Genomic DNA, 27487 nt, shown 5'->3' on the forward strand with positions numbered 1-27487 from the left:
GATTGTGATCCCGCTGTATAGAGCTCTAGTGAGACCATATCTGGAATACTGTGTCCAGTTCTGGAGTCCTCACCTACAAAAAGATATTGATAAAATAGAACGGGACCATAGACTGGCTACACAAATGGTGGAGGGTGTGAGGCATAAACCATATCAGGAAAGACTTAAAGTGACACGGTCACCTGAGCAGGGCTTCGCGGATTAAGTGCCACTTAGTCACGCCCCCTCTATGACATCAGTGCTGCACAGTCCCACCCCCTCAGTAGCCATTGGAAGGGCCAGCCTAAAGGTCTAGGTCCCACCCCCACTAGACTGTCCCACACCAATGGCCGCTGAGGGGCGTTGCCTATGTGGTGATGACATCACAGAGGGGGCATGGCTAAGTGCCGCTTTGGCCGTGAAGACCTGCCCAGGTAACCCAATCCCAGATGATAAAAGATCACTTTTTACTGGAACAAGCATCATGACGTATGACAAAAAAATTGAGTTATGGAAACTGCTAAATTTACCCTTTACACCTGTGTAGAGCAGTCATAATGCAAAAAAGGTGGTGACAGTGTCACTTTAAGGATTTGAATCTGTATAGCCTGGAGGAGAAAAGAAAAAGGGGATGTAATCGAAACCTTTAAGAATGTTAAAGGGCTAAATAAGGTTCTGGAGGGAAGTGTTTTTAGTAAAAAACTGAGATTGAGGAAACAGCGAGAGGTTAGTTGGGGGAAAGCTCAGCTCAGTGAGAAAATATTACTTTACTGAAAGAGTAGTAGATGGTTGGAGCAAACTTCCAGCAGACCTGGTTGATAAATCTACAATAACAGAATTTAAACATGCCTGGGATAAACATATATCTATCCTAAGATTATATCTAGATCTGCACCATAGATGGTGCCTTCTAATAATCGTTTATGCCTAGATTACATTGAACGAACAGTTGTCGGTAGCATGTTGATCCCTATCAATCTTTCTTGCAGGCTGTAACTGCTCGAGATTCGATGGCAAAGTCTTTATACAGTGCACTTTTTGACTGGATAGTTCTCAGAATCAACCATGCACTGCTCAATAAGAAGGACGTGGAGGAATCTGTTAATGTGAGCTTTTTATTATTTTTGTGTGATGCGTGTTTTGTCCTTTTTTCTCAATATATTTCTGTATAAAACAATATAGATCATTGTTGGATTCATGTTGTTGTGAACAGCTTTTATTGATACTATGCATTTAAGGTGCCTGTTTACCTCTATTATTACATGTAGTTTTTCACTAGCGGTGATTTCTGTTTTCGCATTGTCCCAGTTGAAGCCCAGACTGGCAAGAGGAAGAAGCTAACATTTAGAATGATAATTTAATGTCACTCAATGGGGTATTCCCATCCCAAAGAACATACTAGTAAACATGAGGAGGCAAGTTTGCTAAATGAATGTATTTGCAAAAATATTTAGCTTGACAAGCCCTTCAAGTTTAACTATATCAGTTGAGGTGGGAATACCCCTTTCAAGCCTTTTGCAAATACATATTTGAGTCTGTTCTGCAAAAATCTAGATTTTGTACTAAAAACTACACTGATATTGTTTGTCTGCATTGGTTTCCCACAGTCATTTGTTTATTCATTTTGGAGGAGCTTTATCAAGCCTTCTCACAATAGAAGGCTGTATTACACAACCAGATTAGTAAAGTAAACGAGCACTGATCTGCTAAATCGGCACTCTTTTACTGAGCCTATTACACAGCTCAACTATTGTGCAGCAAGAGCTGTATATATATTGTTAGGGCTGTAATGCATGTAGCGACTTAGGGTACTATTACACGGAACGATAATAGTCCGAATCGGCCCGATTCGGCCGATTATCGCTCCATGTAATACAACGATCCGGCAATGACGACGATCATCGGCTGATCGTTGATATAGGTTTGGACCTATTTTCCGCGCAACGCTACGTGTAATAGCGGTGCGCAACTGACGATATACACTCACTGGCCACTTTATTAGGTACACCATGCTAGTAACGGGTTGGACCCCTTTTTGCCTTCAGAACTGCCTCAATTCTTCGTGGCATAGATTCAACAAGGTGCTGGAAGCATTCCTCAGAGATTTTGGTCCATATTGACATGATGGCATCACACAGTTGACGCAGATTTGTCGGCTGCACATCCATGATGCGAATCTCCCGTTCCACCACATCCCAAAGATGCTCTATTGGATTGAGATCTGGTGACTGTGGACCAGTCTGAGATGATTCTAGCTTTATGACATGGCGCATTATCCTGCTGAAAGTAGCCATCAGATGTTGGGTACATTGTGGTCATAAAGGGATGGATATGTTCAGCAACAATACTCAGGTAGGCTGTGGCGTTGCAACGATGCTCAATTGGTACCAAGGGGCCCAAAGAGTGCCAAGAAAATATTCCCCACACCATGACACCACCACCACCAGCCTGAACCGTTGATACAAGGCAGGATGGATCCATGCTTTCATGTTGTTGACGCCAAATTCTGACCCTACCATCCGAATGTCGCAGCAGAAATCGAGACTCATCAGACCAGGCAACGTTTTTCCAATCTTCTACTGTCCAATTTCGATGAGCTTGTGCAAATTGTAGCCTCAGTTTCCTGTTCTTAGCTGAAAGGAGTGGCACCCGGTGTGGTCTTCTGCTGCTGTAGCCCATCTGCCTCAAAGTTCGACATACTGTGCGTTCAGAGATGCTCTTCTGCCTACCTTGGTTGTAACGGTTGGCTATTTGAGTCACTGTTGCCTTTCTATCAGCTCGAACCAGTCTGCCCATTCTCATCTGACCTCTGGCATCAACAAGGCATTTCCGCCCACAGAACTGCCGCTCACTGGATGTTTTTTCTTTTTCGGACCATTCTCTGTAAACCCTAGAGATGGTTGTGCGTGAAAATACCAGTAGATCAGCAGTTTCTGAAATACTCAGACCAGCCCTTCTGGCACCAACAACCATGCCACGTTCAAAGGCACTCAAATCACCTTTCTTCCCCATACTGATGCTCGGTTTGAACTGCAGGAGATTGTCTTGACCATGTCTACATGCCTAAATGCACTGAGTTGCCACCATGTGATTGGCTGATTAGAAATTAAGTGGTAACGTGCAGTTGGACAGGTGTACCTAATAAAGTGGCCGGTGGGTGTACATTACCTATCCACGTTCCAGGGCTGCTGCTGCGGTCTACTTCTCCCCGGGTCCTGCGCGCTGATTGGCTGATTGGCCTGTCAGCTGACAGGCCACTCTGAAGTTAGAGCGCGGGACCCGTGGAGAAGAAGACCGCAGCAGCAGCCCTGGAACGTGGATAGGTGATGTATATGGTTAAGCAAGGGCTGCAAGGACATTGGTTACTATGTCCCTGCAGCCCTTGTTTAACGATTACCGGGCCATGTAATAGGTCCAGTAAATGAGCGACGATCTAGCAGATCGCTGCTCGTTTACAGGTATTATTGGGCCCCCATCGGCCCATGTAATACCACCCTAAGAGGGGGACGTGAGTGTGACCTGTCAGGTCAGCGCTTTCTCCTCATTCCCCACTCGCTGCCTGTGTTATTACACAGATTGCAAGCGGGAAGAGCTGGGGGAGGGTCTGCCTGGACGATCTTTAGAGGCCCATTGAAGATAGAAGCGGTCTGCTGCCACCGCTTCTATTACACACTGCTGTTATAGTTTTGATTCAGCCTTTTGAAAGGCAACATGTGCATGTCGGCTGATTATGGTCTTTTAACAGGCGTTATTATGCCAGGTGATTATCTTCCAGGATGGTCAGTTATCGACCAAGTATGGCTGATATCGATTGGTGTAATAGGGCCCTTAGCGATGTCCATGCAGCCCTTGCCTTTTAGTGCAAAATATTAAAATTTTATATACGTACCTGTCCACACTCCCTGGTGCTTCTGGCTGTCTCGTCCAGCAATTGGCTGAGCCACTCTGAAGTTCCAGCGGCAGCTGTAGGCAGAAGTCAGGAAGATGGAGGCGGAAGCAGGTATGGACCGGTATGTATATACTTTATTATTATCTTTACAGATTCATCAGCTGTGGTCTGTGCATTGCTATTACACATAGTGATGCACAGCTGGCGGACGATGATTTTAGGTCAGAACCAAAAGACATGATCAACGACTCCTCGTTGTCTTTATTACATGGAGCAATAATCTGACAAATCGACCTGGTTCGGTAGATTATCACTCCGTATGATAGAGCTCTAAGAGGTTTGTTTTTTGGTTTGTTTTTTTTTAACGCCCATAGCAACCAATCTAAGCCCGGCTTTTATTTTACAAGAGCAATATGAGAAATAAAACCTGAGTGCTGTTTTTTTGTGTTAGGCAACAAAGAAAATCTAACTATAGGGCAGGTTGATAATCTGTCCCCCTTTAATTTATGGAATAAATAAAGTATAAAAATGTATAATTATTTTTGTAAAAACTAAATCATTTCACCTTTTTCACCTGTGGTGGTGTTAAAATGTGTCCGGGTTAATTACCACTGTGCTTAAAATGTACTTGTAATCGATGTATCATACGGACAAACAAGCTAGTGATAATTATGTGATCCACCCTCTGCCACCACTATGCACAAAAAAGGTAAGTGTCTTCACTCATCCCCTATGTGCTGATGTACTATAGTCCGACACTTTTTACACCTCCTAGATAAATACTGTGTACCTAATGTTCTCCACTTTTTGGCAAGCTCATTACCTTTTATTGTTTTATAGTAATGCATCCACATGTATATTTATTTTTACGTTTAGATGGCAACCATCATTCTCTTTTCTGTCATTTCTCTGTGAATATAATATTTATTATGCTAGCTTCAGCATCATGAAAATATTTATTTGGTTTTATTTTTATTTCTCTTAGTGTCTTTCTATTGGAGTCCTTGACATATTTGGGTTTGAAGACTTTGAAAATAATAGCTTTGAACAATTTTGTATTAATTATGCCAATGAACAGCTCCAGTATTACTTCAATCAGCACATCTTCAAGCTAGAACAGGTGAGAAGTAAAATCACTTAACAGGTGAAGTTAAAATGGCATACAGTATGTCAATGTCAAGGCATTAGGATATATTAGACATCAAGTGAACAGTTTTTGAAGCTGATGTGTTTAAAGTTAAAAAAAAAAAAAAAAAAAGGAAAAGTGTAAGAGTATCACCAAAGCTGTAGATTGAGAATGTTCCTGGTATGGAGTGGTTGGTTGGTTAGTAAGTACCAGAAGTGGCCCAAGAAAGTAGAACTGGTAAGGTGGTAATCAGGTCATTGATGTCAATTGCCTATTAATGTGTGTCATGAGCAAAGGCTAGCCTATCTAATTGATACCAACAGAAGAGCTATTGTAGCACATATTGGTGAAAAAAGTTAAAGGAGAAGTCTGGCAACATTTTTATTAAAGTATTGTATTGCCCCTTTGTGTCCCTCAGTGTCCCTCTGCTATCATCCTCGCCAGAGCCCGCACAGCTCTGGGAGTCAGGTTGTGACATGACCATTTTATCCAGGAAGTGAAGCCTTGATGCAGTAGTAAGTGCAGGGAAAAAAGCACTTTAGAAGCTTTTCCTGTAATAAGTGTATATTGGAGATTTGTATAACTTTTGGGGGGGCAATACATTACTTTAATAAAAATTTTCGATGGACTTCTCCTTTAATGGTGGCAAGGATTAATCTAGGCCACTTATGGTACAAATATAAATGTATTAGAAGTTTTGTGACATTTTTATACTGTGTAAAGCCATACTCCCTTATTATCAATGTTTTCTCTCTGTACCAAATGTTGTTCCTATTCAGAAAATAGTCACAGAATATTGATAGATGTGACTCTTCTCTATTCGCTCCTACTTTAAAAAATAACTCCTATTTCTTTAGCCCCCTTCCCCCGGCTGCTATAAAAACTGCTGAGTGGGATGCCTGACTTTAAAGTGACACTCACCCCCTTTGTGCATTCTGACATCTCTACACAGATGTAAAGGGTAAATTTAGCGTTTTTCATACCTTATTTCATATCATACGATATGGTGCTTGTTCAAGTAAAAAGTGTCCTTTTATCAACGGCAGATTGTATTAAGTGGGCGTGGCCTCACATTAGCGACACTTAGTTCTAATGGCCAGTGAGGGGGCGGGGCCAACTGACGTTGTGGGCGGGGCTAAGTGGCGCTAATGCTGTGAGGCCCCGCCCACTTTAGACAATCTGCAGTTGATAAAAGATGACTTTTTACTTGAACAAGCACCATGACGTATGATATAAAATAAGGTATGAAAACTGCTAAATTTACCCTTTACACCTGTGTAGAGATGTCAGAATGCAAAAAGGGGGTGACAGTGTCACTTTAATGTTATGGCAGATAAATGTATTTCCCCCAATATCACTTATGCTTTCAATCTTGCCCTCTCGGACCAAAAGGAAAAAAATATCAAAACCATATTTTAAAAGCCTTCTTAGATTTATAGATAAATACAACAATGTTTTGATGTCTTTCAGGAAGAATATCAAGGCGAAGGAATTAGTTGGCACAACATAGACTACACAGATAATGTGGGCTGCATTCAATTGATCAGCAAGAAACCAACTGGCCTTTTTTACTTACTGGATGAGGAAAGCAAGTATGTGTGGTTTTACCCCCCCTGAAAGAGGCAGTAATTGCTTCATGGATGATGTGTATCCCAGTAATATGTTTTGCAATAGTTGTGATACTTATTGTGATGCTTTTTTGTCTGTTTAGTTTTCCTCATGCCACCTCCCGTACTTTGTTGGCCAAGTTCAAACAACAGCATGAGGATAATAAATACTTTGTTGGCACACCAGTCATGGAGCCCGCATTTATCATACGACACTTTGCAGGGAAAGTAAAGTACCAGATAAAGGTAAGTGCTTTGCACATTGTAAGTCTTATCATCCGATGGTCAAGAAATTTTTTTTTCTTTTTCTTTATTAGCACATTAATTAGATTACTACTACGATTTTGTTGTAGTCATTCTTGGGGGGTCACAGTGGTGGGGTCTCTACTGATCTGAAATTGATCAAATATACGAGATAAATGCCATCAATTTCTAAATGTCATTAAAATGAACTTCAAAATGTCAAAAATTAACATTAGTAAATAGTTTCTCCTGAAACCTCCCTGATAGAGTGAAGCATATGGCAGTGTGCTAACTCCCAGGCTGGCTGCCTGATCCCAGCACTGAGATCCAGACTAATATGGTGTTTTCTACTAAAGGTGCTTTCTGATTTAATATTATCCACAGTAGAGGGGACAAGTATGAGATCACAGAGGGTCTTACCTCTGTGCCCCAGGATCTCTAGAGCTGCGCCCTGACTGATTTATTCTGAATGGAGCTGTGAGTCGCCACGTGACCCGCAGGTTCATTCATTCTGGATCTGGAACTGCTGGAGAGAGCTGAGTGCTGTACTGTGGTGGCTCCATAGAGAATGAATGGAGCTGCAGGTCACACACTGACTTGTGGCTCCATTCAGAACAAAGCAGTCAGGGCGCAGCTCTAGAGATCCCGGGGGCACAGAGGTAAGACCCACCCCCCAATGTGGATAGGGGGAAAGTAATATTAAAGAAGCTGTTCACAAAAAATCATTATTTGGACCCCCCTGCTGCGCGGTCTTGCTGATGTGAGCATGCGCTGGATTTGAACGGCTTCGGGACCGGAACAAGGCTGCGCCGCGGGACACCGATCAGCTGCGGTGAGTATACGTGCCAGCGCCTACCGGGGGTAGAAATAATAATATTTGTGAACTGCTTCTTTAAATCGAAAAACCACCTTTAAAGGGAATGAGCATGGATGAGCAGTGCACTGCTCCTGTGATCAGCAAGGTAGAAGTAGGAGCACTGATATATGCATATGCATGCTGTCAGTTTCGCTTTTACTTTTGAAATGTCTGCGACATACAAGTTTATTTAATCGAGAGTAACTATTTAAGTGTGGAAAACCTCTTTAGCCATTTATATATAATGTAAGTTGTTCCCTGTGTATATTAGTATAGACAATTGCTTTTTCCTTTCCAGGATTTTCGAGAGAAGAATACAGACTACATGAGACCTGATATTGTGGCTCTCCTCCGGAGCAGTGACAGTGCATACATTCGTGAACTCATTGGAATGGACCCAGTGTCTGTCTTCCGATGGGCTGTGCTGAGGGCAGCAATTAGATCAATGGCTGTACTGAATGAGGCTGCAAGGCAAAGGGCGGAGAAAACAGCAGGTAATCACTAATTTCTTGTAATATACTAGTGTCACACCGCTTGTGTGCAACACATAAAGTAAAGATAAAAGACCTTACAGGTTGGACTTTTTAGCCATGGTTACTTGAAAACAGAAGTGTATATGGCACGGTTGTACAGATTTGGCCAAATTGCATTGGTTGCAGATTATAGTTTGACATTTAGATCAGATGGGTACAGTAATTGGAGACTTATTTTAAGGCAATGCTCCATAAAGCAATGCTGCTAGTTTGAGTACATCGTCCTCTTCCATGTTTACTTGTGCCTGTCCTTGTGTTGCTGTACTGTATCTAGTGGGGTGCATGGAACTGTCAAAGTGAACAGAGCAACACTTCAATGCCAATATTGCTGTGTGAAAGTGGCATAACTTTTTGTTACTTATTGTAGGTGTAGTTAGGAAGGGGCAGCGAGTTCCTTTGGGGGAGTTACAAAAGTCAAATATCTCAGCTGAGAAATTATACCGGTAAGTAGCTATATACTTAAGCTTTACAAAACAGTAATACTAACCTTCTTTTACAATTCTAATAGTGAAATTTAATTTCTATTTAAGTCTGTTATCCAATATTTTGTGACATTTGCAGCTATAGTAGAGGGGCTGCAAGATAAACACATACTTTATCCCTGCCATGCAGCAAGGCTGGATCAAAAAAGCTAAAAAGCTATGCCATTTTTGAATTTGCTTGTGTAGCTTTATGGGCAACCATGGCTTGGTTTTTTTTCTGCTTTTCTGTACATATGTATGGATTCTTCTGATTCCCCTGATCAAAGTATATGAGAAATTTACAAATAATGCAGTTCTCTTTTACATTAGAAGGTGCTCCTGCATAGATTGCTTTCAAAAGGAATACTGAATCTAGAAATATGTGGAGCATATTAAAGAAGCACTTTCCCCAAATACTTTCATCATCAATGTTTCTGAAGACCAGAAGTCAAGGTCTTCAATTCATCTCTATATCCCTATAATAGCGCTTCATTGAAGACCCTGACTTCTGGCCTCCTTAGCTGCAGGACAGCTGAAGATGAGCTCATGCGAGAACCAGCTGTTTGAACTTATAGTTACTCATTAGAGCAAATCTGTTACCAGCAAAACATACTAAAGGTAGTCTGTCAGCACCCGAACCTGATCCAAGTGCGCTGTAGGTGGTAATACATCAGTTAGGAGGTTACCTGGGGCTATTCTGTCAGTGGAGAGGATGCTGTACAGTATCGATTTTCCAACTGTAACCAAGTGTCAAAGAAGAGTCGTGGTGAAGCGCCCAGTCCACCGCTTGATCACTTCATCTTCCTGGTCTGCACATGTGCTGCTGATGCCAACAATGATGGCAAATCAGCACCTCGGGTCGGGTCGGGTCCAGGTGCTGACAAATTCCTGGCACTGTTGCATACATCCGAATAAAAGCATAAAATATACCTGTGGAATATGTCAGGGTCTCTTTAGTCTGCTGAAATTTGGCCTTTTATGGCTTGTTGAAGAAGAAAGAGGGTTTTTCGTGCCTTTTTGCTGCATTGGCTCTTTGCTCATAATCGCTGATTTTGATACGCAAGCAGGACTCTGCTTACAGCCTGTAGCTTTTGTAAAATCCCACACAGGCACTATAGTGTCTATTTGAGGCTTGTGACCCTAGGGCACTGGAGTCACTAGGCCATGTCTCTCAGACACTTCAGGGGGCTTGCTAGATCCAATGGGATTTTTTTTTTATAGTTCTCAGTTTTAATTGTATTAAGAGACAAAATAGTATTAAAGGAAAAGAAGTTAAGTTCTGGAATTTTTTTTGTATGTTTACTGAATATTCTGCAAAATTATAATGAGACATGGTAATTTTAAGTCTTCTCTGAATTGTACTGATAAGGGGCTTAGAGGACCTGTCACCCCCCGTGCCGGGGTGACAGGCTCCCGACCCCTGTTAGATCCCCCTATACTCATGTGATCCCGCTGGGTCCCGCTTCCTGAGCCGGTCGGGTCACGGAGATATCAGCACCCGAAGCTGACAGTAGAGTCCGATGCCCATAGAGAATGAATGGGGAGTCCGATGCTCCTTCATTCTTTATGGGCATCGGACTCTCCTGTCAGCGCGCGTGTCGGGCTTCGGGCGCCGATATCTCCGTGACCCGACCGGCTCAGAAAGCGGGACCCGGCGGGATCACGTGAGTATAGGGGGATCTAACAGGGGGTCGGGAGCCTGTCACCCCGACACGGGGGGTGACAGGTCTCCTTTAAACTTTTTTTTTTCATAATACATCAAATAAAGTAGATAATCCTGGTAGGTGTAGTGCATACATATCTGTTGTTCCATATCTTACTGGGGATCACCTGTACTCCACTTCAGCTGCTCTCTCCTCGATTTCTCCTTTGATTGCTCCATGGATTATGATATCGATGCATTTGAAGATTTCATAAGCATGTATGAAAATAAGAAGTAAGTGATGTTGATGGCACACAGTGTGTGTCCCCCCAAAGGAGTCTTCAGACATTCTGGATCTCAGATTTTAAGAAAGCAAGCATAGTTTTTAGTTCTAGATTCCATTAAAAAGAAACTATTGGGTATAAAACAAAAAAAGTTTTATTATTATACTGTAATGTATTTTTTAGTTGATGTAGTTGTATGGAATCATAATAGTGTCAAATGTTCTACCTAAAAACTGAGCTTGTGGTGATAAGGCTCCTTTGGGGCATATGAGGTGCATGGGGGAAAATAGGTGTTTAACACTGTCACACCGCATGTAATGTGTCCACACCACCTACTAACCTAAGTGTTAAAACTGAGAGTGTTGGTGTCTTTAACACTAAAAAATGAATGTCATCCATGATTACTACATCCGAAAACATAGACTTTGGAACAGCAACAAAACAGAGTACCAAATGGTTTGTTTTTGACTCCATTTGTCAGTGCCTTTATTTGTATCTTTTGTATCTTGTTTGTAATATTGTTTTTTTTTTTCTTATGCAGGCTTTTGTTAACTTGCAAAGTATAAGTTTATATTTTAATGAAAGTACACCTATGTAAAGGATTTGCTTATTGTTCAAATCAAACTTCTTGCAGTGACCCGTAAATTGTGTTATTTAAAGGGAAACTAACAACAGGTTATGCTCCCTTAGCCTAAGCACTGGTTTCGCTAAACTCTTTGGTTTATAAATATGTAATCTGTTTTGGTGCACTCGGCAGGACTACATCCCTCAGTGCACTGTACAGTGACATTAGTATGGCTGTTTATCACTTCAGATCGCCGGTGAATATTTATAAGGTGGGGCACGAGGGCTGTTCTATGCACTAAGGACTGTTGCACCGAACTGCTTAATTTTAGTTAACCTTTTAAGAATATAATTCACACATTGGTCCAGTAACCAAATTCTTGGACAGTGCAGACTTAGACAGGCTAAGAATGTTTCAGATTTAGGGTGCGTTCACACCTACAGGATCCGCAGCAGATCTGCAGCAGATCCGCTGCGGATCTTCTGCGGATCTGCAGTAAAAAATCAGCTGCGGATCCGGTAAGTGTGAACGTACCCTTAACAGAGTTTTCAGGTTGATTGATTAATGTACCTGTGAACTGTCTAGTCTAAGTGCAGAATAGCTGTTAGTTGGCTTACTTTAAAGTGTCACTGTCGTGAAATTTTTTTTTCAGAAATCAATAGTCCATGCGATTTTAAGAAACTTTGTAATTGGGTTTATTATCCGAAAAATGCATTTTTATCATTAAAAAGCAGTTTGAAGCTCTCCCCCCTGTCTTCATTGTTCTCCTATGGAGAGAGCTAAAGAAAAGACCAAAACAGGACAACAAAGAGTTAATCTACAAATCCCTCACCCGTTATCTGTTCTGACCATCACCAGTGACCTGTCTGAGCTCGGATTACAGCTGTCACCCAGCTCTGTGCCTGTAATCCTCTGTTATCTGCTTTCTGCTGCCGGCTAACTCCCTCCTTCCTCCTCCCCCCTCCCCTCTCCCTAGAGCAGACAGGGTACGTCTCCTGCAACAAGTCACAATTTTCAGATTTTTTGGAGTGGATGAAAAAGAGGAAGGAGGGGGGGACCTGGGAAAAGGCTTTTTACATGCAGATAATGGCAGATTTGGCTAATAAACCCAATTACAAAGTTTCTTAAAATCGCCTGGACTATTGATTTCTGCAAAAAAAAAAAAAAAATACGACAGTGACTCTTTAAGGGTACGTTCACACTTACCGGATCCGCAGCTGATTTTCTGCTGCGGATTTCATTTAAATAACTCAACACAGCATCAAATCTGCAGCATCAAATCTGCTGCAGATCTGCTGCGGATCCTGTAGGTGTGAACGCACCCTAAACCAGACTTGAGTGGAAATATTGGTGCATCTAGTGCATGTAGGCCACACTGCTTTTGTTAAACCTGGCGCAACAGTGTCTAAAATTATATTGTATGGCACAAGACACGTAAGGCAAGTTTTTAATGCAAATTGCACCACAGCTCAGGTGCATTTACAGTAGTAGATCTGGCCCATTGTTCTAGTGTAGGAGAGTGAGCAGATTAATACTGCAGGTATATGCAAGTTAAATAAAAGCCCTCACATCTATAATCTATTGTGTGTCTTTCCTCTCCCCTGTCACTGGCAGAGAGCGGCACTCTCAGCTGATGAACAGTATTAAGGGACTTTCCTGGCAGGGGGATGACCCAGCCAACCTGCTGCGCACCCTTTCCCTACGCAGGCACTCGCGACTTCACTTACAGTGAGTGTGCAAGGGACTATTAGTCACCTGAGTAGAGATCAAAGCACTAAAATTGGCTTTGTGCGCTAATGCATAGAACATGTGCGTTGTGTAAGCTATGCATTGCTGTAATATGCTGAGCATGTGTTGAGAAATGTTTTGCATACTTTTGCAGTCTTTAGTGTCTTTTATAAAAATGTTTTGCGTTATGCTGTGTCTTCTGAGTTTTTATGTCTTTGTCATTTGTTAGTACCAATGCACATTGTATAAGTATACACTTGCATATGTACACTTACATATATGCTGGTATTCACTACAGGTAAGTTCGCTTGTTACAAATGTTTTTTGTAAACTAACTTGGCTTTTGAATTATGTCAGGAATATAAGATATGCTGCACACCTTACCACAGTTATTATGAGAGACAACTGGTAAAAAAAAATGATTTTTTTCAGGGGAATGGTTTCATGTAGGAAAGGGATTTGGCTAACGTTGCTCCATCCTCTTAACATAATCAGGACTGTTGCTAGGTGTGCACTTATCCTATAACTACGTCTAACTAACAAAGGACTAACTGGATAATATGGCTGGGCGCATTAACCAATACAGAGGATGTGGTTTTAGAGGTAGGAGAGGCTTCTAAATTTTGCTAAACTATGTCATTTCTACAGGAAAAGTAAAGGTGCACGCCAGAAGCAGCTCATTCCAAAGGTAAAATTAATAGTTCTGTGCATGAATTAAGTAATATTTCTTATATTAGCACAGGGAGCTTAAGCTAGGTTCACACCAGTGTTTTATCTTCTGCCTCAATTCCTTTTCTGTCTTCTATTTTAATAAGGCTAGCTTCACACTGCGTTTTTGCAATCCGTTTTTTCATCCGTTTTTTTGGAAAAAACGGATGAAAAAAACTGATGCATTTGTGTGCATCCGTTTTGATCCGTTTTTCCATTGACTTCCATTGTAAAAAAAAGAAAAGGATCAAAACGGATACGTTTTTTTTAACGGACAAAAAGGTAGTGCCAGTTACATTTTTGCGTCCGTCAAAAAAACAAACTGATATGTTTTGAGCCGTTTTTTTTTTTTTTTTTTTTTTTAACAATGGAAGTCAATGGAAAAACTGTTAAAAACTGATGCACACAAATGCATCAATTTTTTCATCTGTTTTTTGCAAAAAACTGATTGCAAAAACGCAGTGTGAACCTAGCCTAACAGAGAAACAGAACCTAGCAGATTGGTCAAACTCCCCATTAATTTTAATAAGTTTTATTGTGCTCCGTTTGCTTCAGAACCGCCAGTGTTACGTTATTTTGGACAGATACAAAAATTTTTCATGCACAATTTTTTTCCCCCATGCAAAAAACAAAACACAAACGAAAAGTGCACTTCCTTTTTTATGTTCTAGTCAGTGATGACTGATCTAAAAACGAATGTTCAAGCCCATTTGAAAGTTATCAGTCATATTTTTTTTTTTTTTTAATTGAACATGGGCAGAAGAGGTGAGAAACCCGGGAGAAACATATTTTGCAATCAGTTTGTGCTTATCCATTCATTTAATAAGGACGGTTCTGTTCATAAATGAGACAAACGCAGGTATAAACCTACCCTTACCTGTTTGTTTCCCACCCATAGACATGTTTATATTCAGTAATTGATTTACTTGCCACATTTGCAACTGGACTAAGTAAGGTGCACAAATATTTATAATTTAAGGCCAGTTCACATGGAACAAAAGAGGCGGAATTCCGCGGCTGAGCTCTCTGCCCCGGAATCACGTCTGCCTTAGTCACACAGGACTCCTCGGGAAGGGCCCAGCCAAAAGGTTGCTCCTGTATGGAAACCACCAAAACCACCATATTAAGTGGCCCTATAAGTCAATGTAATGACCAAGGAAAACCAAGGCTAAGTATCCATCCGCATACAGCTGTTTCGGGGTGTTGTCCCTCATCAGTGTAGAGAAGGATTCTGGCTAGGTGGGAGCAATGCCTAGTAGAGCCATACGGGAAACAGGTCACTGATCTCAGGGAGACCAGCCAGTTCCACAAGCTCTTCTTTTGCATATTCATAATTCATAAATCATAATTTACCGGCTTTATCTTTCATAATGTTGGCAGAACCTGCTTGACTCACAGTCTCTGAAAATAATAATGAACATGACTCTCCATGATCGAACTACAAAATCCCTTCTGCACTTGCACAAGAAGAAGAAACCACCCAGTATCAGTGCCCAATTCCAGGTTTGTTCTGGTTAAAGTAAAATTATATTCCACTCTTATAATTTATGTAATGGTAAATAATTTTGTTTAAAAAACCAAACATGTATTTTTATTGGATAACCAAAAAATGAATACATTCACCATCTTTCAAAGACTTCTTCCTCGGGTCAGTTTATAAAACTCTTTTAAAGAAGAAGTTTTTTTTGCTCACCAAAAATATTATAACTTTTAAAATGTTTTGGTCCTTTTTCACACAAAAGTAGAGATGAGTGTAACGCTAGGATGCTCGAGTCCTGTTTGGCATTTGAATACTGGTGGCTGAAGAAGATGGATGCAGCCTTATGGAGTCCAGGAAAAAATGGTTACAGTCTATGGCTGTGTCCATGTTTTCCCAAACTCCCTAGGGCTGCATCAATCTTCTTCAGCCACCGGTATTCAAATGGCAAACGATAGGACATGAGCATGCTAGCGTTACACTCATCTCTACATAAAAGTATTTAGCATCACATAGATAATTCTCCTTTCTCTGAGTTAAAGTCAATTTGTTGTGAACTACTGCAAATTATATATATATATATATATATATATATATATATATATATATATATATATATATATATAATCTTTTCCAGGCATCATCGAACAAGCTTCTAGAAACGCTGGGAAAAGCTGAACCATTCTTCATCCGTTGTATCCGTTCCAATTCTGATAAGGTAAGAATACTGCATTGTAATTTTTGGGTTTATCATTTCTAAAGGGACTACTTTTTGCTGCAAATCTGAGCATCTAATGAGAGCAGTAGAAACATTTCCTCCTCTAATAAGATGTTAAGAAACATAATGAGCGTCTTTTTTTCTTGGCGACTTAAGGGGTTGTCTGGGCAAGGGAGTTTTTAAGTATATGTCTGATAATTTTAATGACCACCTTTCACAGCTTATACCTCCCCCCCCAGACAACCCTCTTAATGTTGTACAGTTGCTCTGACTTTTTTCGTTTAAGATTTCTGTGTCTGTCATTGAAGGAGAGTCTTTAAGTTATATATCTATGCACTTCCCAATAGATGGAGATGACATTTGATGAGATTTTGGTGCTTCAGCAGTTGCGATACACAGGAATGTTGGAAACTGTGCGGATCCGGAGGTCAGGATATAGTGCAAAGTACACATACCAGGTACTTTGATACCTTAGCATGTACTTGTTTTATGATTGATGAATTAGATATATTGTAATTAATTTCCTTCTGATCTGCTCCATTTTATAGGAGTTTAAAGACCAATTTCAGGTCTTGCTCCCCAAGTCTTCATCAGCTTTAAAAGGGGAGATCACTTCTTTGATGGAGGAAATTGGTCTAGACCCACATAACTACCAACTGGGAAAAACTAAGGTTAGTTTAATTGTTTTTACTTTTATGAGCATAAACCTTTAGGATTTAGGATAAACTTTTCTTGTCACAAAATTATGAACACTACTAAGCTTTAGAAAATACAACTACTTCTAACTATTTAAGTTAGAACAATGAGCCTCATTTACTAACAATGTGTAAATTTTAAGCCATTATGCTGTCAGTTGTGTTAGTTTGTTCACATCAAATTCATTGATGTGGCACATGACCTCAGTAAAACTGGGAGGTTTTTCACTGGACAAAACTAAAACCTGACCACCGCCACACCACCCTGGAATTGGCTGGTTTTTAGAAAAGAAAATCCTTAAAAAAAAAATGCAGGTTCAGTTGTGGTAGGTTTAAAGGGACACACCCATGACACACCCCACTCCACTGGTTTTTGGACGAAAATGTCTGTTTCTTTCCAAAAAGGTTGTAAATATCTTGGAATTGGCTGATTTTTAGAATAGAAAATCCTTAAAAAAATGCGGGTTCAGTTGTGGTAGGTTTAAAGGGACACACCCCTGACACACCCCACTCCATTGGTTTTTGGACGAAAATGTCTGTTTCTTTCCAAAAAAGGTTTTTGGAAAAATTGTGTTGAACACCTTTAGCAAACATGTTGGAACACTAAACCGACAGAGAAAAATGGACAAAATCACGACAATTTACTGCCAGGAACAGATTAGTAAATCAGCCCCAATGTCTTTTATTCATCATATTAATAGGGATAAGTAGAGGTCAGGGAAGTTCAGGATTTGTTTTAGAAGTTTTTAGGTGTGTAACAAAGATATTATAAACATGAGCAATGTTGCCTTTGTTTCCTCAGAAGGATAATTCTTAACTTTTGTATCTATATAATATCGATGTATCTGTTATAAGAGAGATCAAATAGGAAGTAAACATGCATGAGTATGTATACATTGAGACTTAAATTGAAACCTAAATTGAAATTCAAAGCTTAAAGGGAACCTGTCACCAAGACCAAGAGTCCAGTGTATAGTGTCTCTCAATGGACAGGACTCCTAAGCATGGAAAGATCAGAGATTTCAATAATTTAATTACAAATTATACTTAAAGGCGAACAAGCAGCAGATTAGACTAATCTAACCTGCTGTTAGCCCCCTATAGTGCCGGGATGCTGAGGAGGAAGGTATGTGTCTTACTTTCCTCCTTGGCACTGGTCCCGCGCTGTTAGTCAGCGTAATCTTTGGCCGGGAGCACTGCCCCGCCCCCCACAGCATCGGCCGTCCGGCCTGCTCCATTCATTATTAGTGGAGCGGGCAGTGCTCCTAACAGTGCTCCTGGCCAAAAATCACGTCAACTAACAGCGTGGGACCGGCGCCGAGGAGGAAGGTAAGACACATATTTGAGTGCCCGTTCTTCCTATCATGCATAACTAGGAGATGGAGCTTTCCGCTCTGTCTTCATAGTAGGGCTGGGCGATATTGGCCTAAATCAATATCGCGGTTTATCGCATATGTAGCTGCGGTAACGATAATTGGACGATAACTATGACACGCCCCCTTTGTAAGCCACACCCCTTTTACAGGCCACACCCACTCGGCCGTGCCAAACTGGGGATAGTTTGTTTCAATAAAGTTAAAAAAAGTACAGTAACTCAATGAGCAGCAACCCAAGCTAGGTACACACTACAGGACATGTATATACAGGTATACAGCTATGTGCACACTACAGGACGTGTATATACAGGTATACAGCTATGTGCACACTACAGGACGTGTATATACAGGTATATAGCTATGTACTATAGGTACCCAGAGTATATATGATGGGTATATACAGTATGTATGATGGGTATATATATAGTATATACAGGTGACAGTACAGGGACGTACATTATAGGGGGCTGTAGATGGCACTGCACTGACACGCTGTAAAGATATCGATCTATCGTTCGTGACAGACGCACATCCAAGGCTGAAGTAGAGGGTGCTGAACACAGAAAGGCCTTTGGCAGGGGGTCCCAAAATACAAAGCAGCAAGAGTCCGCAGCACACCAGCATATAGTGAAGAGATAAGCATGCTTGAAAATGATTCTGGAGTGAATTGAAACGTCGTATCCTGCACCTTATTTGATGGAATGAACCACTCTTCACTACATGCTGGTGTGCTGCGGACTCTTGCTGCTTTATCTATATCTATCTATTCTCTATCTATCTATCTATCTCCTATCTATCTATCTATCTCCTATCTATCTATTCTCTATCTATCTCCTATCTATCTATCTATCTCCTATCTATCTATCTATCTATCTATCTATCTATCTATCTTCTATCTATCTCCTATCTATCTATCTCCTATCTATCTATCTTCTCTACGGGGAGGTGGGCAGGGGTGTACGGGGGGGGGGCGGGCAGGGGTGTATGGGTACACAGGGGAGCGGGCAGAGGTGGATGGGTACACAGGGGGGCCGGCAGGGGTGGATGGGTACACAGTGGGGCAGCAGGGGTGGATGGGTACACAGGGGGGCTGGCAGGGGTGGATGGGTACACAGGGGGTCCGGCAAGGGTGGATGGGTACACAGGGGAGCGGGCAGGGGTGTATGGGTACACAGGTGGGCGGGTAGGGGTGGCTGGGTACACAGGGGGGTGGGCAGGGGTGGCTGGGTACACAGGTGGGCCCGCAGGGGTGGATGGGTACACAGGGGGGCCGGCAGGGGTGGATGGGTACACAGGGGGGCGGGCAGGGGTGGCTGGGTACACAGGGGGGCGGGCAGGGGTGGCTGGGTACACAGGGGGGCGGGCAGGGGTGGCTGGGTACACAGGGGGGCGGGCAGGGGTGGCTGGGTACACAGGGGGGCGGGCAGGGGTGGCTGGGTACACAGGGGGGCGGGCAGGGGTGGCTGGGTACACAGGGGGGCGGGCAGGGGTGGCTGGGTACACAGGGAGCTGCATGCATATGCTCCTCCACCTTGAGATCTGACCGGCGTCCCTGCACACACATGACATTAATGTGCAGCGCTCGCCGGGAGGAGGGGGGGGGGACCGGCACCAGTCCTGTCCGAGCGCCCTTCTCCTCCGGCCGGCGAGCGCTGCACGTTAATGTCCTGTGTGTGCAGGGACGCCGGTGTGCGCGCGGGAAGTGGAGGAGCAGCAGGGTCCAGGGGAGAATGTTCCTGAGTGATCCTGTCCTGTCCGGCGTCCCTGCACACACAGGACATTAACATGTGCAGCGCTCGCCGGCCGGAGGAGAAGGGCGCTCGGACAGGACTGGTGCCGCTCCCCCAACTCCCCCTCCCGGCGAGCGCTGCACGTTAATGTCCTGTGTGTGCAGGGACGCCGGACGGGACAGGGGGAGGGCGGGCGCTCAGACTGGACGGATGCGGGGGGAGGGCTGTGCACTCGGGCATTCTCACCTGGGCCCTGCTGCTCCTCCACCTCCCGCTCTGATTCCGGCGTCCCTGCACATAACGTGCAGCGCTCACGCCGGGCCGCGACTGCGTGCAGAAGCTCTTTTGGAAACACAAAAATACCGCAGATACCGTCCTGGCTCAGTTGAGGTCGGTTAACCGACGCCAGTGACGGTATCGGTATTTTTGCGGTATACCGCCCAGCCCTACTTCATAGTCTCCATTGTGATGTAATACACAGTATTACACAGCCCATTAAAATTAGTGTCTTGTCTGTTATGCAGGGCAGTACAGGTCTTCTAGAGAGAGGAGGGGGAAACTCTTTACAACGGCACTCCATTCTGGCCAAGAGAGAGACGAGAATTATTTTTAATAAACCCAGAATTTCTTTTAACCAATACAACCTCATTAAATATCTTGTACAGGTTAATTGTATTGCAACTTCATAAAAGCAAACATTTTAAAGCACAAGTGTGTGTATCATGAATTTTAGAAGCTAACTATGGTAAGTATTGCCACTGTTCTTTCTGCTATTTAGGTGTTCATGAAGGAACCAGAAAGGCAAAAGCTGCAAGATACCCTACATCAGGCAGTCATTAGGAAGATTATTCTGCTGCAAAGTTTGTTCCGTATGGTTGTGGATAGGAGAAATTTCCTAAGAATGAAAAGTGCATGCATCACCATACAGGTAAAACAAATGAACAAGAGATTCATACACTCTGTGCGTGTATATGTATGTGTGTGTTTAATATGCGTGAGTGTGTGTGTGTGTGTGTGTATATATATTATATTATATATATTATATTATATTATATATATATATATATATATATTATATAATATATATATATATATATATATATATATTTATTATATATATATATATATTATATAATATATATATATATATATATATATTTATTATATATATATATATATATATATATTTATTATGTGTGTGTGTATAGATAGATATAATTTTTATTTAGAATTACTAAAACAAAATCTAGCATAAGCTGCATGTGGATGCACCAATGACACAACTATTGTTTATTTGCCAAACTTAGATTCAGCAACTGTTAAATTGGAAAATTATAAAAATATTGAATTCATTTGTGCTGGTTCCATGCAGCTTGTGGTTCATGCCGCATAAAACGGCTGACAGGTTCCTTTTAAATTTTGACTTCTGGAGAATTATAGAAGACCAGGGGACAAACACATCTTATCTACTTCCATTCCATTTTTTCCTCATGGACTTCCATCACAGTATAATCACAAACAGAGCTCCTCTACAGTATGTCTATGGTTACATCCAGAGCAACTTCCCACAGTATAATAAGATGATGTGGCCCCCTCCACACTTTAATCACGTGGAGAGCCAAGCAATAATCTTAAAGGCGGCAACAATCAAACTATGAATGAAAAATCGTTTGTATGTCCTTGATGGCATCTTTTGAGCTGACCTTATAATCATTGTAAACAATCATCGTTCACAGTATATAGATAGGAACGCAATTACCAGTAGTCACAGAACATATACGAATGCAATTTTCATAGCGATTTATCTTCTGAATGATCGTTTAAAAGAAAAATCATCACTTTTTGTTTGTTAACCCTGTTGTTCAACCATGAAAAAAAAATCACTGCTTTCTGTATGACCCTAGGCTCAAAATTGTCATATTTCATTAAAATGAACATGCCGGCTATTCAGAATAATCAAGTTTTTTTTCTGTCATCATTTCAGAACACAGTTATGAAATCAAACGGTACTGAAGTGATTTATTTGGCATCATCAAATGCCAACTGAAATTTATACCAAAATACTTTACTAATAACTAAAAGTATTAATTTTTTTTTTTTTTTTTTAAAGCAGAATAGTTGCAACTGTGTGGATTTTAGCAAAAACATAATGGCTATGAATGATCTGGCAATAAGTTGATCCCTTGCATTGACTGCACGTTATAGTGCCATGTTCTTCAGAAGTGAACTTCTTTTTGTCCTTCGATCGAGGACAAACATAGCAACAAGTTCAAAATATCATAAAACAAAAGCAGAAATATGTTACTTGAAAATACATTGAAGGTCAATGTCTGTGATTGACCCGTTTTAGAAATATTATAATTTGTTCAGCACTGGGGTCTATATAACCTCATGGTTCCACAGCACATTTAAACAATGGATTAAGTGATTTATCTCTGAGTGTAAAAGAATCCTTCGTATAATCACAACCAGAGCAGCTTCACACCCCATTCCAACCATTTCTGCCTCACCCCCTCCACTCCAATATAATTACATTTACTGCTGTTTCACCCCCTTCAGGATAACCCAAAGCCTCCTTGCTTAAAACCACCCTCCCCATCCAGTTTCACAACACCACACAATATAATCACATCCCCCATGTATAAGGCTGGGCTCACACTGACGTTTTTCTCTCCGCCACAGTTCCGTTTAGCTGTTCCGTTTTTAAACAACATAAACAGAATCTGACTTATCCGTCAATAGCCTATTTATTTCTATACATTTTTTTTTTTTTTGCTCAGTTTGCCATAGTTGTGCTCTGTTTGCATCTATTCCGCCAGGGTTCCGTTTTTGTAAACGGAAAAAAATCATGCATGCAGCTTTTTTTTCCTCCGTTTGAAAAACCGGAGCACAAACAAAGCTATATTATAGTCAATGAGGACGGATCTAAATAGAATGTATTTCCGTTTAGATCTGTTTGGAAGTTATCAGTTTTGTCTCTGAGTATGCGCAGAAGAAGTGAGAAACCAAAGAAATAAAATGAACTGATATGCACACGGATGCTGAAAGCCGACTGATGGACAAAAGTCAGTTTTTTAAAGCCAAAATGCAAACAGACAATGAAATAATAAACATTTTGCAATCAGTTTGCATCAGTCTGCTTATTGTTTTTTTGCTTATGCATTCAATTAATATGGACGGATCTGTTAGCAAATAAGAAAAACGTTAGTGTGAACCCAGCCTTATTACATCCAAAGCAGCTACACATGCCCTCTTCCCCTATATTCTTATCCAGTGCTGCTTTAACCTTTTCCCAGTATATTCACACATCCATTGTCACTTTACCACAAACCTAATCAATCTTGTGCCATTTACCCCCTCCAGTATAATCACATTCAGTGCCAATTTACGTCACCTTCACGTCACCTTCTACCTTCACCCCAATATAATTACATCCAGGGCTGCCTTACCCTGTAGCCTATAGGCGGGTACTTGCAGGTTTTTGATGATCCTGGTAGCTTAGAATAACTCACTTGATGCTTCTTTCTGGCATGCTGTCTATGTTAGAGGAACAAAGGTTTTGGCAGTGGCATGACTAGTTAAAATAGTAACAGGATTGAAAAATGTAACCATTTGCAAATTCTAGGTTGCTATATGGAGCTCTGAATTATACCCCAGCACATGATGATTGCAAAAATATTAGGGCCCAGATCAGACCTCCTGAATATATTGAGTTCCCAGATATATAATATTTGCTTTCCTCGCTCATGGCTGTTGATCTTTTTACTGGACAGCATCAGGACCTGATGCAGTAACACCCAAAGATCAACAGGTAAAGTATGCAATTTGTTATCTATTAGAATAATCTAATAGGTAATGGCTGATTAGTATATGTATATACAGTGTGTGTGTGTGTGTATATATATATATATATATATATATATATATATGTGTGTACAAACACGCACGCACACACATATATATGTGTGTGTAGAGGGGTCAGCTTAAAGGCAGACTTGGGGGGGGAGAAATATGTTTTTAAGAATTTGTAGAGTGGCTAAGTATAAACTGAAATAAAGAGGCATTTGTGCTCAGCTACCTGTGAAAAATTTTGTGAAAGTGCTGTAATAAAAGAATTTGCAGAGCAATGTCATATTTCATGTTATATAATAATGTAAATATATTCTGTCCTTTAAGGCCTACTGGAGGTCGTATCTTGTGAGACGGTGCTTGGCCATAAGGAAGAACGCTGCTGCATGCATCCAGGCAGCATGGAGAGGTTATGTACAGCGAAAGATCTTTATCCGTCAGATTCAAGTTATCAGAATGTTTCAAGCACATTGCAAGGGGTACTTGCAAAGGCAAAAGTAAGAAAAGTACTGGAAGCAATGAATTTAGTCTCTGTATTAAAGCTGTATACAGTAATCTCTTGTTTGTATTGAAAGCATTGTTTGTGAATGTAGCAAACCTGAGCTTGACGTCATATTTATATTGCTCTCCTTCTATAGGTAATTAAAAAAAATACAAAAAAATATCCTGCATGAGACTGAGCTGCAGTGCTATGTTGTTAACCTAATGTATGTGATACATTTTGCAAAATTACAAAAAAACATATTCATATACATTTTATAAATACCAGTTGGTCATGCCTATAAGTCACTTGACACAATTATGGGCAAAATGTACACAATCTTTATTTTGTGCTGATCAGTGACTGATGAGGTATACTGTGGATAGCTCATTTGTCCACTTTACAAGACATGAATTTAAATTACATAAAAAGGCCACACATTTTCTTTCGTTTAAAAAAGTAATCACATTTTGGTTGGTGTGATTAGTATTGCATTACTAAAGTGTGATCTTAATATAGTATTTGGCAATGTTTACACACAGTAAAATAATACCAAAATATGTCCATAATATTTAGGTAAAAATACATCTATATTTTTAGTGTACTAATGTGCTCCTTAGAATTTAATGGGAAATTGAATGGCAGTGCACATATGTTATAGAAACAGCTGTAATTGTTTTATTTTCATTCTTAACTAAGCCTGTGTTTTGTCATTTTACCGTGTGTGAACATAGCCTTAGGTTTGAAGTGTCACTGTTGTTTTTTGTTTTGATTTTTAGTTATCATGCTTTAAAACAAAGCTATGCTTACTTGTATCTGGGTCCAGTCTTCTGAAGGCAGCTTTTTAGTCTTGTGCTGGTTGAAAAAGAGACTAAACACAGGCCGTGCCAGTCTATACTGGCTGAGACTTCCTGCATTTGGTGTTTTGTTTTTTTTCCCCCCAACCAGCACAAGACTGAAAAGCTGCCTTAAGGAGGAGACTGGACCTTCATACAGGTAAGTATAGCTTTGTTTTAAAGCATGAAAACAAAAGAAAAATGTAAATTGCAAAACATGTTTTATATCACATCTACTGTTGGTTCACCTATTATTTCTATTGGACTATTTACATTATCCGCTGTTTTACACATCCACAATCTGTTCCCCAAAATATGTACCAGTGCAGACCGTAATTGCGGAATAGTTAGCCAATAAAAGTCTATGGGATCTACATTTTTGCGGATGTTACTTCTGTAGTGTCCGCCAAAAATATGGATCATTTTAATTTAACTATCCTCTTCCCATTTTTTGTGGATTTGAAAGAAATATGGCTTGTGGATGCTTTATGAATGATATATTTTTTATTGTGGACGAAGGTTGCAGACTTAATAAATGAAAAATTACTGAACTTGTAAATGAGTCCTTAGAGGTTAACATGCGTAACATACATAGTGAGGATGAGTCCATATTAAAATTAATATACTGTAGTTATAAATGTAAAGAGCAGTAAGTGAAATTGTGTAAAAAAGTGTTCTAACTATTATTTGTCTCTTTCAAGGTTCAGTGTCATGTTGAAAGCAAAGCGGAAGGCAGATGCAGAGCAGGTAAAAAGAAAGCAAGAAGCTGCAGAAAAGGAGAGAGAGGCCCTAGAAAAAGAGAGATTGGCCCTGATGGAAAGGATACAAAAAGAAAATGAGCAAAAAAGAATAGAAGAAGAAATTAGAAAGCAAGCTGCAGTGAGTACAACTGGTAGTCCAGAAAAAGATTCTCCATCACTCAAAAAGAACATACCTCTAGAGTACAGTCGGGAAGAGAAGCAAAGCGCTGCTACAAAGGAAGAAGAGCCAGTTTGGTTGAAGAGAACTGATGAAGACGAGAGGGTTCAAATAGAGAATGACCGTAATAAGATCGAAAGAACGCAAGTGGAAAACGAAGAAGAAAGAATATCCCGCACAGAAGAACAGCAACCATGTCAAGCAAAATCTAATCGTATAGCGGCAGTCAGTGTCAGTGGTGAAATTAAGAGCCTTGACCGCGGATCTAGCAGTCGAGAAAGGGAAAACAGGAGGCTTCGATGCTTGCTTCATGACATGCTGCAGAACAAACAAATCTACACCTCATTGGAGGGGGATGAGAATTTGGAAGGAGCTATTACACAAGTTGGACAGCAAGAAAATTTGCCTGTAGTACCTCAAAAAGAAAAGACAGACAAAGAAAAAGAACAAATATTTGTCAAGGCTGCTGAAGGGACAACAGTGGATCAGGATTCAGAAAAACCTAAAAGGCCTTCTGATCTTCATTTAGACCTTCAGCAGGTATCCGAAAAGCTGTCTGTTGGTGATAAATGTAAGAAAAATACACCACCTGATGTGGAAGCCCCAAATGTAGGAATCATACAGAGGTATAGTGACCATGGGAATCTTAGAAATAAAGCTGAGAAGTGGAAGGAGAGAAGACAGACTGAGCCTGGCTACATTGAATTTACAGAAACACTTGGACGAGAAGAGGTTAACCCTCAACAGGATAGCACTGAAATGTCAGCAAGGTACTTGCCATTTAAGAAACAACAAATAAACAAACCGCAAATACATATGTTTTGATACAATGTATTATAACTGATTACTCTGATTATTTCCCAACAGGGAGAAGTCACCTGCAGAAGATTTAGCAATGACACATGTTCCTTCTGCCGCTCAGGTTTGTGTAATGGCCTATACAAGACTGTTATATTGTATTACAGTTTGTAGTATAGTAATGGTTCATGTTTTGTTTTTTTTTGTTTTTTTTTTGCAGACTCCTCCAGTGCCTGTTGAAATAGATAAAGGATCAAATAAACCCAACCTTCAGAAAAAGAAATCTAATGAGTACAACGCTCAATCTGAAGGTGTACATGCTCAACCTTCAGACTCTAAGTGAGTGAGATGGTAAAATAATACTAAATTTGCTAGCACACTCCTTAATAGCTTTTTAGTGAATACATTCTATTGTCTTTTACGTGCAGGCACAATTTCAGAGGTCCTCTTTACAGGCTTTTGGGGAAGAAACCTGATAAAAAGAACAGCAAAGAAAGTCCTCTTACCCCAGATGGCACAGAACAGCCATCTTTTCCACTTTCAACTCAGGATAGTCTTGCAACCAAGAGATCAATTGAAGGTTATTTTTACAGTAATATGTATAGTATATTACTTCTGCACCTGACTGTCTGAAATCAAGACTAATATTATAGTCTTTCATGTATCCCATAGGGACAGTCATTGGAGGACAAGCAAGTCGCCACTCTCCAATTGAACCCGCCAATAAACTTCTTAGGAGTCGCTCTATTAAAATTGGTAAAGCCACCACTGTGTCTGAAACATGGAAGTCATCTTTGTGCCGGGAAATCACTAATTCTACTGAGCTAAAACATCTTGATGATTTTTTGTTTACAAAGGTAAATTTTAATAGAAGGTATACCCAAATATGTATTTTTATAGGTAATTTGTAGCGACTAATAATATTAAACATTTTCCTCAATGACGCCTTTTTAACCATTGATATAAATTCAAACTGATGTCCTCCTTT

General features: G+C 40.7%; 1 protein-coding gene across 9 annotated transcripts in view; it reads left to right on the forward strand.

Annotated features, from left to right (window-relative positions):
* Nucleotides 1-27487, forward strand: part of MYO9B (myosin IXB) — a 165447-nt gene that overhangs the window by 90841 nt on the left and 47119 nt on the right. For 5 of the 9 annotated variants that reach the window (XM_069962291.1, XM_069962283.1, XM_069962286.1 and 2 more), the window contains exons 9-28: nt 969-1085; nt 4854-4988; nt 6465-6586; nt 6706-6847; nt 7999-8194; nt 8601-8676; nt 10541-10630; nt 12800-12913; nt 13562-13601; nt 15002-15124; nt 15736-15816; nt 16164-16274; nt 16365-16487; nt 20396-20545; nt 23794-23963; nt 25485-26471; nt 26569-26623; nt 26720-26838; nt 26928-27079; nt 27172-27356. In XM_069962291.1, the coding sequence (XP_069818392.1) occupies nt 969-1085; nt 4854-4988; nt 6465-6586; nt 6706-6847; nt 7999-8194; nt 8601-8676; nt 10541-10630; nt 12800-12913; nt 13562-13601; nt 15002-15124; nt 15736-15816; nt 16164-16274; nt 16365-16487; nt 20396-20545; nt 23794-23963; nt 25485-26471; nt 26569-26623; nt 26720-26838; nt 26928-27079; nt 27172-27356 (3288 nt within the window). The remainder of the gene's footprint in view (nt 1-968; nt 1086-4853; nt 4989-6464; nt 6587-6705; nt 6848-7998; nt 8195-8600; nt 8677-10540; nt 10631-12799; nt 12914-13561; nt 13602-15001; nt 15125-15735; nt 15817-16163; nt 16275-16364; nt 16488-20395; nt 20546-23793; nt 23964-25484; nt 26472-26568; nt 26624-26719; nt 26839-26927; nt 27080-27171; nt 27357-27487) is intronic. The other 4 variants (XM_069962287.1, XM_069962292.1, XM_069962289.1 and 1 more) reach the window with 3 other exon arrangements.

The sequence above is a fragment of the Dendropsophus ebraccatus genome, chromosome 3, assembly GCF_027789765.1.
Source record: "Dendropsophus ebraccatus isolate aDenEbr1 chromosome 3, aDenEbr1.pat, whole genome shotgun sequence".
Taxonomy (NCBI): domain Eukaryota; kingdom Metazoa; phylum Chordata; class Amphibia; order Anura; family Hylidae; genus Dendropsophus; species Dendropsophus ebraccatus.